General features: G+C 37.0%; 1 protein-coding gene across 1 annotated transcript in view; it reads left to right on the top strand.

Moving 5' to 3' along the window:
* The window catches only part of ABCA13 (ATP binding cassette subfamily A member 13), a 152183-nt gene that overhangs the window by 45029 nt on the left and 94403 nt on the right, over window positions 1-12751 (top strand). The window contains 3 exon segments of the mRNA XM_086469448.1: window positions 729-886; window positions 1289-1519; window positions 7773-7863. Coding sequence (XP_086325574.1) covers window positions 729-886; window positions 1289-1519; window positions 7773-7863 — 480 coding nt within the window.

The following is a 12751-nucleotide window of genomic DNA, read 5'->3' as shown; positions in this document are numbered from 1 at the left end:
CAATAAATTTAAACAGGACAGTCAGAATATTAGTATTGCTATTCAGTAACTGAACACATTAATTTCAGAGGTAACATTTAATTGAACTTGGGAAACTTGAAAGCAGCCAAGTGAGACTACAAGAATTATCTGCTATCTCACAGAAAGATGCCAAATCTAACAAAAAATTGAGCTTTGTTCTGAGTCTTGTCCTGAAGTTTCTCTTCTCTTATCTTTTTCTTTTTTTTTAGCTTCTAAAAATTATTTTCTAGTTTTCATTTCCCATTTTACACATATCTGTATATAGATGCATGTATACTTCTGAAGAAAATAGACTCATCAGTCAATCTTCTACATCATTTTTTTAAGTGCCATAAGGTTAAAAACTGATTGTGGGAAGAAAAGTCTTCAGCTAGTGAGCACTCAACTAGCTGTAATAACTCAGAATGTGTGATCCATTGAAACAGACACTGCTGTTATGTGGTTTGAAGGAATCTCTTAAGCCCTTAAAACAGCTTGAAGTTGTAATGGCTTGATACTGCTTACTATATATAATGTAAGGCAAAGCAAGTTTAGACCTAAATCTAACTCAGACTGTTAATCTGAATGCAGGATTTGTTTGTGTCTTGTGGCTACTTTTTGAAGGGACCTGAAACATGATCTCTTAAGGTTAAAGAACCCCTGTGAAAGCAAGATGTGTTTCTCTAGAAACCAGTTTTTGTAGACATGTACCAACCTTTCTGATGCAGGTTGCACACTGATCTTTACCACTCACCATCTTGATGAGGCAGAGGTGCTCAGTGATCGCATTGCCATCCTGCAGCATGGCCAGCTGAGATGCTCTGGTTCTCCCTCTTATCTGAGAGAAACATATGGCCAGGGACACAGTCTAACGCTCATAAAAAAGGTATACTAAGAATGTACTGTACAGAACTTAACAGTGCCTGTCAAGTGATAGTTGTGTATGCTCTAAGGGAGCTGCACGTCCCCACCAGGAAATAATACGTGATATAGATTATTAGAGGGCCAGCAAAACATGTTTTTATCACCTTTCTTGACTGTTTTGGGTGGGTGGTATTGTTATTACTACTATTATTATTTAGAAGAACAGAATAGTATGTTTGAAAATGAGGAATTTCAATATTTGCCTGAAAAGGGCTTTGTCTCACTGTTCTTTACTCCCCGGAACTAGTCCCAGGTTTGATGCAGTTTCATCAGTGGAAAATTTTCTGTATGAATTCTACTATCAAGTCTCATCCTTCTGGTAACATTTAATTTTTTGTGCATGATTATCTTTCTTTCCTCATAGCCCTCTGTGTTTGAAATCCAGGATCCTAAGCATATTTTTCGGGTCACATCTCTGGTACAGACCCATATCCCAGAAGCCTTCTTGAAAGAGAACAGTGGGACCGAGCTGACCTATGCGATTCCAGAAGGGGCGGATAAGACTTCTTTTAAAGGTCTTTTTCAGGCTTTAGATCAAAGCCTTCATCATCTACATGTGACTGGCTATGGCATTTCTGATACCACCTTGGAAGAGGTACTTTTAGTTTTCCTGTGTAACGGCATTTTCTTGGTTGGAGGACCCTGTATTAGCTTCCAGCTACTCTTGATTGTATTTTTCATATTGCACAACAGTTTCTTGTGAGAAACATATTTTCTGAAAAAAAAACGTTTTGCTGTACTGTTAATTTCAGCACCCACTCTACTATGACTTATTTATTATTTCAAGGATTTGATGTCAAGACTGAGGAACTGTGTAACTCTTAAATGTTTGTTTCTGCATTTCCTTAAGGAAATTTTAATGTGTCATTGATTTAATGAAACTACTGGAGGCTGGAGGTTCGGTTCAGGTAGCACTTGGGATGGAAGGAAGTTCTAAAGTTTAAGACTTAGCAAAACTGTGTGGTGATATCTCTAAAGAGTGTTTTGTTTGTATACCTAGAGAGAGAGAGAGACTTATGTATACATACACATGAACATATATACACAGTAATATATATATATATGTATGTGTGTGTGTTTATATATATACCAAAGGGACCAGAAAAACAGATTCTTATGCTGCTTCATCACTTCTGAATTTAGCTCTGTGTAAATAGCCATATCAGTGAGACGTTATTTTTCTCGGACTGTTTTTTTCCTGACTATAACCTCTAACCATCAAGATTCCCTAAACCACTGCTGTTCAAGTGCTATATTACAGAACCTTTTGAAAATATAATTTTTTCCACTTCTTCAAGTGATTATGGGAGACTAATGTTAGTATTTTTTTATGCACAAAACACATCTGTTTTTATTTGATGGCACAATTCATTCAGTATCACTTTGTGAAACTGATTTCTCCAGTGAATACCTGTAGTGCTAAAGACAGACAGGATTGGACTGTTTTCTGATAGAAAATTTAATATATGTTACAAAGACCCCCCCACACCCCCCCCAATAATGAAATACAGGTTCCCGTAGAGTGATTTTTTAAAATATATATAGCAATAAATACTTAGTATAGAAAAGGGGTGTATCCCTTGTCCCTCTGTTACCTGGAAATGTATGAGATGATATAATGTGGTACTGGGTCAGCTGGAACAGAAGATCCCCCAGGGAAGGTGCTCATCTTCCCTGGTTTTATGAAGATAATACACTCTAAGGCCTGTCAGACATCTCTTGTGCATTGTATTTTTGCTGCGTGAGCTATACATATGGGAATTAATGGGGTCAGATATTTGAAACAGCATCGGCAGTTTTGGGTTTGTTTTGCAAATTCAGAATCGTTCATCTTCTATAATCTGTGGGAAAAATATAAACAGAACCCAAATAATGCAAGTAAACCTAAAATGACAATTAAATTCACTAAATTTACGGAATCAATATGCCATCACATAGAGCTCCTGTATCTTGAAGCGGTCCACTGGGAGGCATCTTTAGGACTATATTGATTTGCCACATAGGTTTTTAGGACCCTGCAGAAGCATAAACAATGTGGTTTTGCACATTTGTTTTTAAACTGCAGTCCAAAGAACGATCTACCAGCAAGCATGTAGTTTCCTTTGAAGTTAAGCTCTATACAACTGAGTTATTTATAAATAATAATAATAAAAAAAATCTCTTCGGTGTTTCTCTTATAAATGACTACAGTACATAAAGCTAGTGTGGCAAGCATTTGCTATGGCAAGGGTGGGGGTGGAGGGGAGTACATCATACAAGTTTAATAAACATTTTACATAATGCTATGAAGTCCTGCTATACAATTCTATGAGGCAGTTCAAAGCTTACTGAAAAAGCTGATTGAAAAACTATTATTTTCTTTCAAATTATACAGGATGATTAACATGCTATAAGAAAGAACACTGTTCACTGCCAAACTTTATAGATTCTGAGGTAATGTAAATATTGAGAACCTTTTTGATTACATCCCTGTGAGATATCATAGGATTTTCCAGAACAAGCACCTGTAAAGTAAAGGTGAAGAAGTTGTCATGGAATATGAGGAAGCTTCCTCAGTGTGCTGCATCTGTTATTCAGTTGAGAGTTTGCTTTTGGTTGTTTTCCTGCAGGAGAGGTTAAAAAAAAAGCTTTAAAGGTGGTATTAGACATTGATGTATCATTCTTTAGCTTGAGGACTTAATGCATTAATTTGGGGTGATTTCTGTCATCTCTGCATCTCATCACTAGTTGTTTTTACAACCTCAATTCTCCATTTTCTTATCAAAAGCCTCTTTGCATTGGCAACTAAATGGATAGCACATAATAGAGCTATTTAGTCTATTCGAACAATTCCATCTGGAAACAAAGATCTCTGGCTTTAAAGGAAGAAATGTGTTATAATTTTTATTTTATCCTTTCTTTATGTTCTCTCGTACACTCGCAATTATTCTTTTTCAGTCTGAGGGACACTTGCAGTCTCTAAAAATCTTACTCTTCAAGGGAAACCAAGCTTCCATTCATACTTCAAAAGAACCTTGAGGTTCTAACAAAATCAGTTCCTGACACTTTCAGATCTCACTAACATTATATTTGCCTCATTTTAGGTTTTAAATATCTTTTCCAACCATTTGTATTTGGTACTTTTTAATGCTTATAATCCAAAGAGTGTTAGAAGAACCAAAAGGAGGCTAGAAGGGTGGTTAATTAAATTAAGTATATACTGAGAGCCCTCTGGAGGACGATGTTTTACTTTCTGACAACTCTGGAGGTTTCAAAGCTTATTGCTTTAGTGCTTTGCTTTGAAAAGAGAACAAAACCATTGAAACATCTTTGCAAAATAAGCTGTGTCGAAATACTGTTAATGAAGTACTACTTTCAATTCTCTTTCTTGAAATGACCAGAGTTTGCCCCAAAATTTTCCGGGGAATGCTACATACCTCCTTGAAATATTTGAGCCTTAAAACACTATGTAGCTTCAAATGAGATTCAGTTTTGTTGAGAGAGCTCTAACAATATCTAGTAATGACACAATCATACTAATCTACTTCACTGTACTATTGCCGTCTGGCCAGACCTTTTTCATAGAGGAAAAAAGCACTTCCTGTATCTATTGAGAATCTGGCAGTTTGAAAGAAGCAGCCAGGGCAGTGGCCGCTGCTTGCAAGTAGGGCAGTCATTCTTAACAGCCAGCATGACTACCTGCTCTGTCTGTCCCCGAGCAGCCAAGGTGGTCCTTCAGTGCCTGGCGTGGAGCAAGCTCGCAGTGGCAAGTGCTGGAAGTGATCCATGCTACTCCTTACCTGTTTTAAACACTTTCCTCAAAAGCATATGGAGTTTCTTCCTCTGGCTTTAAGCTGTGCCAATTGTCCATCTCCCTGCATGTGTGTGTATCTAAGTGTTCCTTCTTAGTGGATAACCATTGACCTGCTTTCAAAAGTTCCTCAGTCAACAGTCATCCACGGTAAATGGCTCTGAGACTGCTTCTGCATCGTTGTGCTTAGTGAAACACGCCTTTAGCTACAGAAGGCTATACTTAGCACAGATTGCCTGAAAGAAAATATGAAAACAATGTAAATAGAAAATGTAGTAGGGCCCAGAAATGTTGCTAAAATGTCAGTCAGTGGTTTAAGATGGTAAAAGACTGTTTATAGGTGTGTTGTGGTGGTTTGTTTTTTTTTTTTTTTTCCCCTCTTTGCTTTCTCTGTCTTTCAGCAACTTTGGTTTTCTGCACTTTTTCCTTTTAGGCAAAGATGTGTTTTAGGAATGATAACTAAGGTATGACAGGGTCCTCCTGCTCTGCAGTGAAGTGTCAAGGATACTGTGCCACTGCACCAATGAACAAGGCTTGCTTTTTATGATGCTATCTCAAAGAAGGAATTGGGAAGAAATCAAGCAGCAGCTGCCTAGTACAGCTTAGATGGGGTGCAGGAAATATCTATTTCCTCAGGTCCCCCTGCAGACAGCTGTCTGGACAAGCCCTTGGTCAGATATGGACTTGCTAGCCAAAGCAGAAATTAAGCAGGAATTGTTAAGGCATGTAGGGAAAGGGTGGCTCTGCTGAGGTCTAGAAGACAGCTTCTCATGTTGAATTTATCCAGTCTTTTAGGTATGGCAAGAACACGTTGTCTCTCTGTCATGGTGTTTAATCTTGACTTTTCCATATCTGTGTGTTTTGGAGGGTATTTTACTAAAAACATTGTTAGGCTATTGCTACTTCTGTCCATGATATCCAGTCCAACATCAGATAAGTTGTTAATTCTTCTGTACAATATGGTCCGTAATGATTCCCACTCTTAATGGGATATTTGAGAGCTGCCTGGATACCATGGGGAGGACTGGGCAATGCAGATGGCTTTCTGCCTTTGCAGCTGTATTAGAATAGCTGTGTCAGTAAAGCTACAGTAGACATAGTATGTATTAGAAAAGTGTTGGGTGGTTTTGTTTCTTTTCTAAGACAGTTACATCCTCTCTTCAAGTGGCATAATGTGATTAAAGAGGAAAATGTCTGTCTGCAACCCAAGCAGGAATTTTGACACTAAACTGAGTGTATGCAGACAACATTTTGTAATGTAGCCTTCGTCTAAGCCAGAGAGGAACAGTTGCTTTGTTGTTTCAGTTGGTTCAGTTTTGTTCGGTTTGCTTAACAGAATTGATGTGCAGAGAAGATTTCACCAAACAGGTTCAAGGCAACAAATGAGAATGAGGCTTTGGGCAGTCAAGATATCCCTCTGGGGCCTAATACAGAAATGTCAGGATGTATTAATCTCTTCTGGCCTTGCAGTTGTTAGTGGTCAAAAGTCTTCCCTGAAAGTTGGCAGGTAACAAATGCAATCAATAACCACTGTTAAATGGCAATTATATTGACTAAGCAAAATATGGTTTATGTAACAGTCAGACCTTAGCAAGTCAAGAAATATCTTTCGCAACTATAAAGTACTTCAGATTGATTGGTTTTTATTGTCTAGCAGATGAGCTCTTTGGAAACAAGGAATTTTTGTTATAGCTGATATCATGTTCTTTTGTGTGAAGAAAGAAATAGTTTCTTAACGATTTCTGAAACTTGCACTGTAATTATAATCTAAGTCCTGCAGCTCAACCCAAACAGAGAAGAGAGAGCAAGAGTTTCATCAAGAGAAAGCACTGGTTGTACTTTTGCTGTTAGAATAGCGATGCTCATGATAATCTTATTTTCTGTTATTTTTTCTTTTCTTTCTTTTTATCTGAAATTCCTAGACCACGTTAAATTGCAGTTCAGGTTAAGATAAGAAAATGTTAATTATATTTTTAATTTGAGCTTACAAAGAGTGGGGTGAATGTTAATAACTGTCTATGAAAGCTGTTCCAAGCTTCTACAAGGATGAAGCCTTGATAAATGAAATACATCTCTATGAAGTTCAAAGGACTTTATGTGGACAGAACTGTGAAACAGGATTAAGCAAGAAGTAGTAGGTTGAACACAAATCTATTTGGCAAAATGTATATATCTCATGATTATAAAGTTAGTGAATTCTGCTGTGTTTCTTAAAATGTTATCTTTAACTCCCTTCTGATGTGTGTCAACCTGCTTAGGAAGATTCAACCCTTACAATTTCACTCTAGTGCAGGTTTTTAAATTGTTACTTTTATAAAAAATTAATTTCAGTTTTTCCCATAATGATTTTAGGTAACAGGATCATATAATCTCCTCCCAGTTTGGGGTATGCATGTTAATGGTTTTGCTACAAAACATGCATTGTTGCCTAGTCATCTCCTTAGCATTAGTTAGACAGGACTTTGTTAATATTGACTGTACCTGATGACTGCATTGTCCTTTAAATGTCTTTCAATAGCATTATTGCCCACATTCTTGCACAAATCTATGGACGCTTCCCAGAGCTCTGTGGATTCTCAGTTCTGTAGGATTTTGTACATTAGATTTAGTTGTACTGGTACAACTAGAACTCTTTGGCAACAGTTCCAGCTGTGCCCACAGATTTCTAGCTAGAGTGTCAGAAGAGACTTGAAGCTGTCAATAAGCCCTTGGTAAAAGCTGCAGTAATGGAGTTCCAACGTATACGACAGGTTAGGAGAATAAAATGTCAATCAAAGGTAGCCAATCTTTTGAAAAGTCTTTGCAGATAGCAGTGTGCATGGGCCAACGACACTTTGCATAGGTGCTTTTGCGTTTATTGGCATTTATTCTGTTCCCCTTATCCCCAAGATTCCTTCACTGCAAAGCCTGACTAATTTTATAGTCATATTCCACCAGGGTGGCTAAAGCAGCCACTACTAATATCTGACACTCTGGATTGCTTGGGATATATATATATTAAAAAAACAGTTCTTAGAAAATGGATTTTAAATAATTTTTTTTTCCTGTTTTATGAAAGGTATTTCTGAAGCTGCTGCAAGACTCAGAGAAGATGCCCTCTGTTCCACGGGCAACATGCCTGGACCATACAAATGGTGCTGAATCAGCCTGTAAGTAGAAAATTAGGTATATTCTGAAGCAGCCAGATTTATAAAGATTACAAATGCAAAGGTAAACATACACAGTTTTCCCAAAGTTGAGGAATACACAAGCAAATGGAGAATACTGCCTGCTACCATCTGGTAATTCCTTTGTTGTGTGTGTGACATGATCTGCCTTGGGTAGTAGGTTTTTATATGCGTACTGTGATTCACATCTGTATCACTTCCCAGTCACCTTCCTACCCTTCTACTGTGTGTACACATGAACACAAGTATTCTATCACTGCATCAGCATTAACGTACTGCTTTCTAGCAGTCCTTGGCAACTAATTACCCTTTTTGACTCATATTCATAGAGGATAAATATTGCTGAGATACAACACAGATAAAAAACCTGTAAGCTATTAGAAAGGTGTATTCATCCCCATCCATATGCAAATAAATAAATAAAAGCTCTTGCCCCCTGTAGTAGAAGATCATTTGTCCTCTCATGTGGCATGTTATTTCAAGTTCCTTTATATGTTCATTTGTTTTAAAACACATTGCTTCATACTTTCTGTCTTCCTGGCCTGCAAGCCTGGGAGGAGGTCCTTGTTAACATTTCTGAAACCTTGTCTTATTCTACTTAAAAACTCTTCTTGAAGTCACTAATCTGATACCTTGCAATCAGATGTCAATCATTTTGTTCTATATGCAGACCTTTTTTGTTTTGTTTCTGAAGAGCACAGGCACCAAGAGGTCCTAGTCTGTGACTGAGTACCTTCATTTTTACAATAATGGAAATAATAATTTGAACCGAGCTTGTATTACACGTTAAGATAAATTCTGCCAGTAACGAGTAATCAATGCCAAGAACTGTGGCCTAAGATGAGACCTTTTCTCACAAAATGCAGACTTAATTGGATGGCTTTTTCCAGAGGGTCTTTTTGCTGGTCTATTTCAGTCCCTGTTGAATCAGTGAAGATGAAACTATATAGTAAAAAACCCTCACTAAGCAAATAAAATATCCACTCCTATGAGTGGTGAGAACAAGACTTCCATTCAAAATACAGCTTTGAATATCCTTTTATTTTATAACAATCAGTTGTGTATTTCTTCAAGTCTCAGCTAGGGTATCCAAACCAATTGAAAATCAAAACAGTCTGTCTTTTCCACATTTTGTTTTCATTAAAGAGTAAGATTTACAGCTCCTAAAGTAATGAAAACAGAGTGTACTGTACCTAACAACTTGATGTCTTTTACCATCTGCATTTCAAAACACATAACTTTGTATTTGTTCAAGTTATTACATTAATAAAGAACCTAGTAATCAGAGAATGTATTTTTCAGTCTGATAAATTATAGCAAGAAAATGTAATGATAATGCTGTTTCTTTGGGGATGAGAGTACTGGAAAATTGTCATTCATTGCAGATGACTGTCATTCATCATTAAGGACATGTTGTGAAGTGTAGGCATAAGGGAACTGGGAAATGGCCATGAAAGGTATCCATCATTGTCAAAGCTAACCAGAATACTCTATGGGCAATAGTTTGACCTGTATAATTTTGTCTTTGAAAGCAGATTCAAAGGCAGTCAAACTTTCTGTTGTCAAAGTAGTGAAATGATTTTTCAAAACCCCCTAGAGCAAACAGCTGGGTTATTGAGAAGATCACAGGATGCTGCTATTTGATTTGTAAAAGAACTTGGACTAGAGAGCTGCTTTGACAAAGCGTGGACCTGAGCACAAGGAGGGGCATTGGCTATCCTTTACTGGTACCAAGCCCTCGAGGTGTGAGGATTGTGAGGAAATGTAAATGTTATCTATTGTCTCTCAGACCAGGAAGTGGAGTGGAGTGGTGTGCATGTCCCTTCTTAAATGAAATGGCAAAAAATCGGTACGTGATTTAGGCTGAGGACAAATGTCAAAAACAGGCAAGAGTTATCACTTCAGCAAAATATGACAGTATCTCACTGAAGTCAGAGCTTTGATAGTTTCTAGTTATGTTTTGCGGTGTCTTATTGTACTGGGTCTGGCTGGGATGGAGTTAAATTTTCTTCTAAGCAGTCCTTATGGTGCAGTGTTTTGGATTTGTGACTAAAACAGTGTTGGTAACACACCAGTGTTTTGGATATTGCTGAGCAGTACTTGCAGTGTCAAGGCTTTCTCTTTTTCCCATTCTGCCCCCTTTTCCTGCAGGGATTAGTCTGAAGGTAAGTGAGAGGCTGGGAGGGGACGTGACCTGAACAGCCAAGCCAAATTGACCAGAGTGTTATTCAGTGCTGTACAGTGCCATGCTCAGCAATAAAAACTGAGTGGAGGGTTTTTTTTGAGGAAGTAGCCGTTGCTACCAGACTGGCTGAGCATTGGTCTGCTTTTGGGAGGGAGTGAGGGATTGCCTTTGCACTACTTGGTTTTTTGTTGTCTGCTTTTTTTCTCTTTCTTTTTCTTTCTCTTCTTATACTGTCTTTATCTTGACCCACAAGTTTTCTCACTTTCTCTCTTCCTATTCTCTCCCCATCCTGCTCTCCTGAGGAGGGAGAGCAAGCAGCTCTGTTGTGCTTAGCTGCTGGCCTGGGTCAACATACCACAATAACATAAAATAAACTCAGAATTATTTGACCCTTTCCAAATGCAAATATTAGAGGTAAGTAGCGGTCTGTTAACTAAATTAATTTTAATATAGGTAACTTTTAAGATACAAAGCACACTGTGTAATTTCTGATGGTTTAAGTTTCCTTCATGGAAGTTTTACTCTTAGTTTTATTGCAATGAAAAAGCTTTGAATAAAACTCACCTTTTGGAGAAAACAGTTAACATTTTCTTTTGAAGTCAGGGAATGCCTATGTGTGCAGGCATAATACATGCATTTATTATAATACATACGTGCATAATTAATTTCTACACAGCTGGGGCGCACGTCTGATGATTATTGTTTTGTAGATGTATACAGACCATGCAGAAAAAAGGTTAGACTGAGCTTGCAATGACTGCATGGCAAGATAATTGAAGCCAAACAGCATTGAGAAAATGGAGAAGTCAACTCTATGGAGTCCAATAAAATTACAAACTACGCAAACTACAGCAGACAGTATATGTACACAAATAACTAGGAGAGCTATGAGCAAGTCTAAGGGGTAACTAGCTAACCATGGAAAAATAACACGATATTATGAGCACATGCAAAAGCAGGCAATAGGCTAGAAAGTGGGCTTATTGGATGATTAAGGGAAAAATACTGCAAAATTAAGATATTCAGATATCTTGCTGAAGAGCTGAATTAATTAATTTTGTAGCATTCTACGTCTTAGAAATGTTTAGGAGATACCAACTTTGCATCTAATCTCTTCTGTGAGTGAAACACCTTTGGAACTGATATACAGTGAAAATAAACTACAAAAAATTAAAAGTAGTTTTTTAGTATTTTTTGCACAGTGATACATAATATTTGAAATTCATTGCCATAAAACTTTATGGAGACTAAGACTGTGGTAATATGTTTAAAAAAGCCAAAGAGTGGTTATTAGTATATGTGTGATATGAATAGCTATAGTAACAGAAGTGTTATTAAAGCTTATACGTCTTTGAACTTCTTGGCGAAGTTAGGCACTGAAAGTGTTGGAGTGGAAGCAAATTGATGCATAACTAATTTTTATGGTTGCTTAAACCTCTCTGAAGCAGCTGGTGTTAGCCATTTTGAAGGATACTGGACAAAATGTTACATTGCTCCTATTATGATTTCAGAGATCAACAATATACAGTACTTATCAAGCACATCCAAAAGCTAATTAAATTAAGAAATTGCAGGTGACAAAAAGCAGTCATCAGTAGCGAAACATCAGACAGAAGAGATTTCAGTGCATTTTCACTGGGTTTTAACTCTGCTTTTTGATTATTTTCAGCACTGATACTGAAGTAAATATAACCTTGCTTATTAAAAAAAAAAAAAGTGTCTGCTGCAAGGGATTAGTAGAATGCTAAAGAGTTAGACCAGTCCTAAAGAGTGAGTTAGATCACTTGAAAAGCTGAATATACCCTAAATAAAGTGTGTTTTAATTAAGCCAAATGCTGGGTAAATCTATTTAATAGGGAGTGATATCCTGGAAAACACTGTCTTTGAAAGTTACTTACTAATTCTGGTGAAAAAAGGTTTTAAGACAGTGTGGCTAAGATGATTTATGTTTCAGTTTAATATACAAAAGGATGTGAAGAGGTAATTTTGACTATCAGTACAAAATTGATGAGACTGATGCTACAATACTGTGTAGAACTTTTGTGTCCATGGTTTTAAATCAAATCTCTCAAATCTCTTTAAGTAAAAGTTGAGAATTTGGAAAGCGAACTGAGAAGAGTTAATATTGGAGGTGAAGTCCTTGTAAAAGCACCATCAGGGATAAGTTAATGTAGTTTATCAAAAAAAAGACAGAGAAGTGGTTTGCTTAAAAAAAATGAAATTTTTTTATGTGTGCAGAATACTGTCTATAAAGGTACAGCTCTAATTTTTATAGGGGCAGAAGTGATAAATGGAGTAAAGGAAGAAATAAGAGAAGCAAATAGCTGAAGACTAAAGGAAGGCATTTCTCCTGGAGGTTAATTAACAGTTGTAGGTAGTCTGCCGAGGGAAGTATGTTGATGCATTTGACACAAGCCTGGGGCCTTTGAAGAAAATATGCTACAGCAAAAGGTGTTACTGATTTCTGCACATGAGTAACAGTGGAATCTGATGGCTGTTGATGGGTGATCAAGTGGTTTCTTCTGTTCTTAGAGAGGAGCTTGTAATTCACTATGACAAATGGAGTTTCCAGTAATTGCAAAATAAGTGTTGACAGAGAATTTGTTATAATATGGTTGAAGTTATATCACAACATCAGTTTTTAAGTAAACTCCCTTCTTTCATTTTCCTGTAAAATTCACATAA

Source organism: Leptosomus discolor, chromosome 8 (genome assembly GCF_034619465.1).
Source record: "Leptosomus discolor isolate bLepDis1 chromosome 8, bLepDis1.hap2, whole genome shotgun sequence".
In the NCBI taxonomy this organism is placed as follows: Eukaryota; Metazoa; Chordata; class Aves; order Leptosomiformes; family Leptosomidae; genus Leptosomus; species Leptosomus discolor.
The sequence above is the reverse complement of the archived record's forward strand: the minus strand, read 5'-3'. Positions and strand labels throughout refer to the sequence as shown.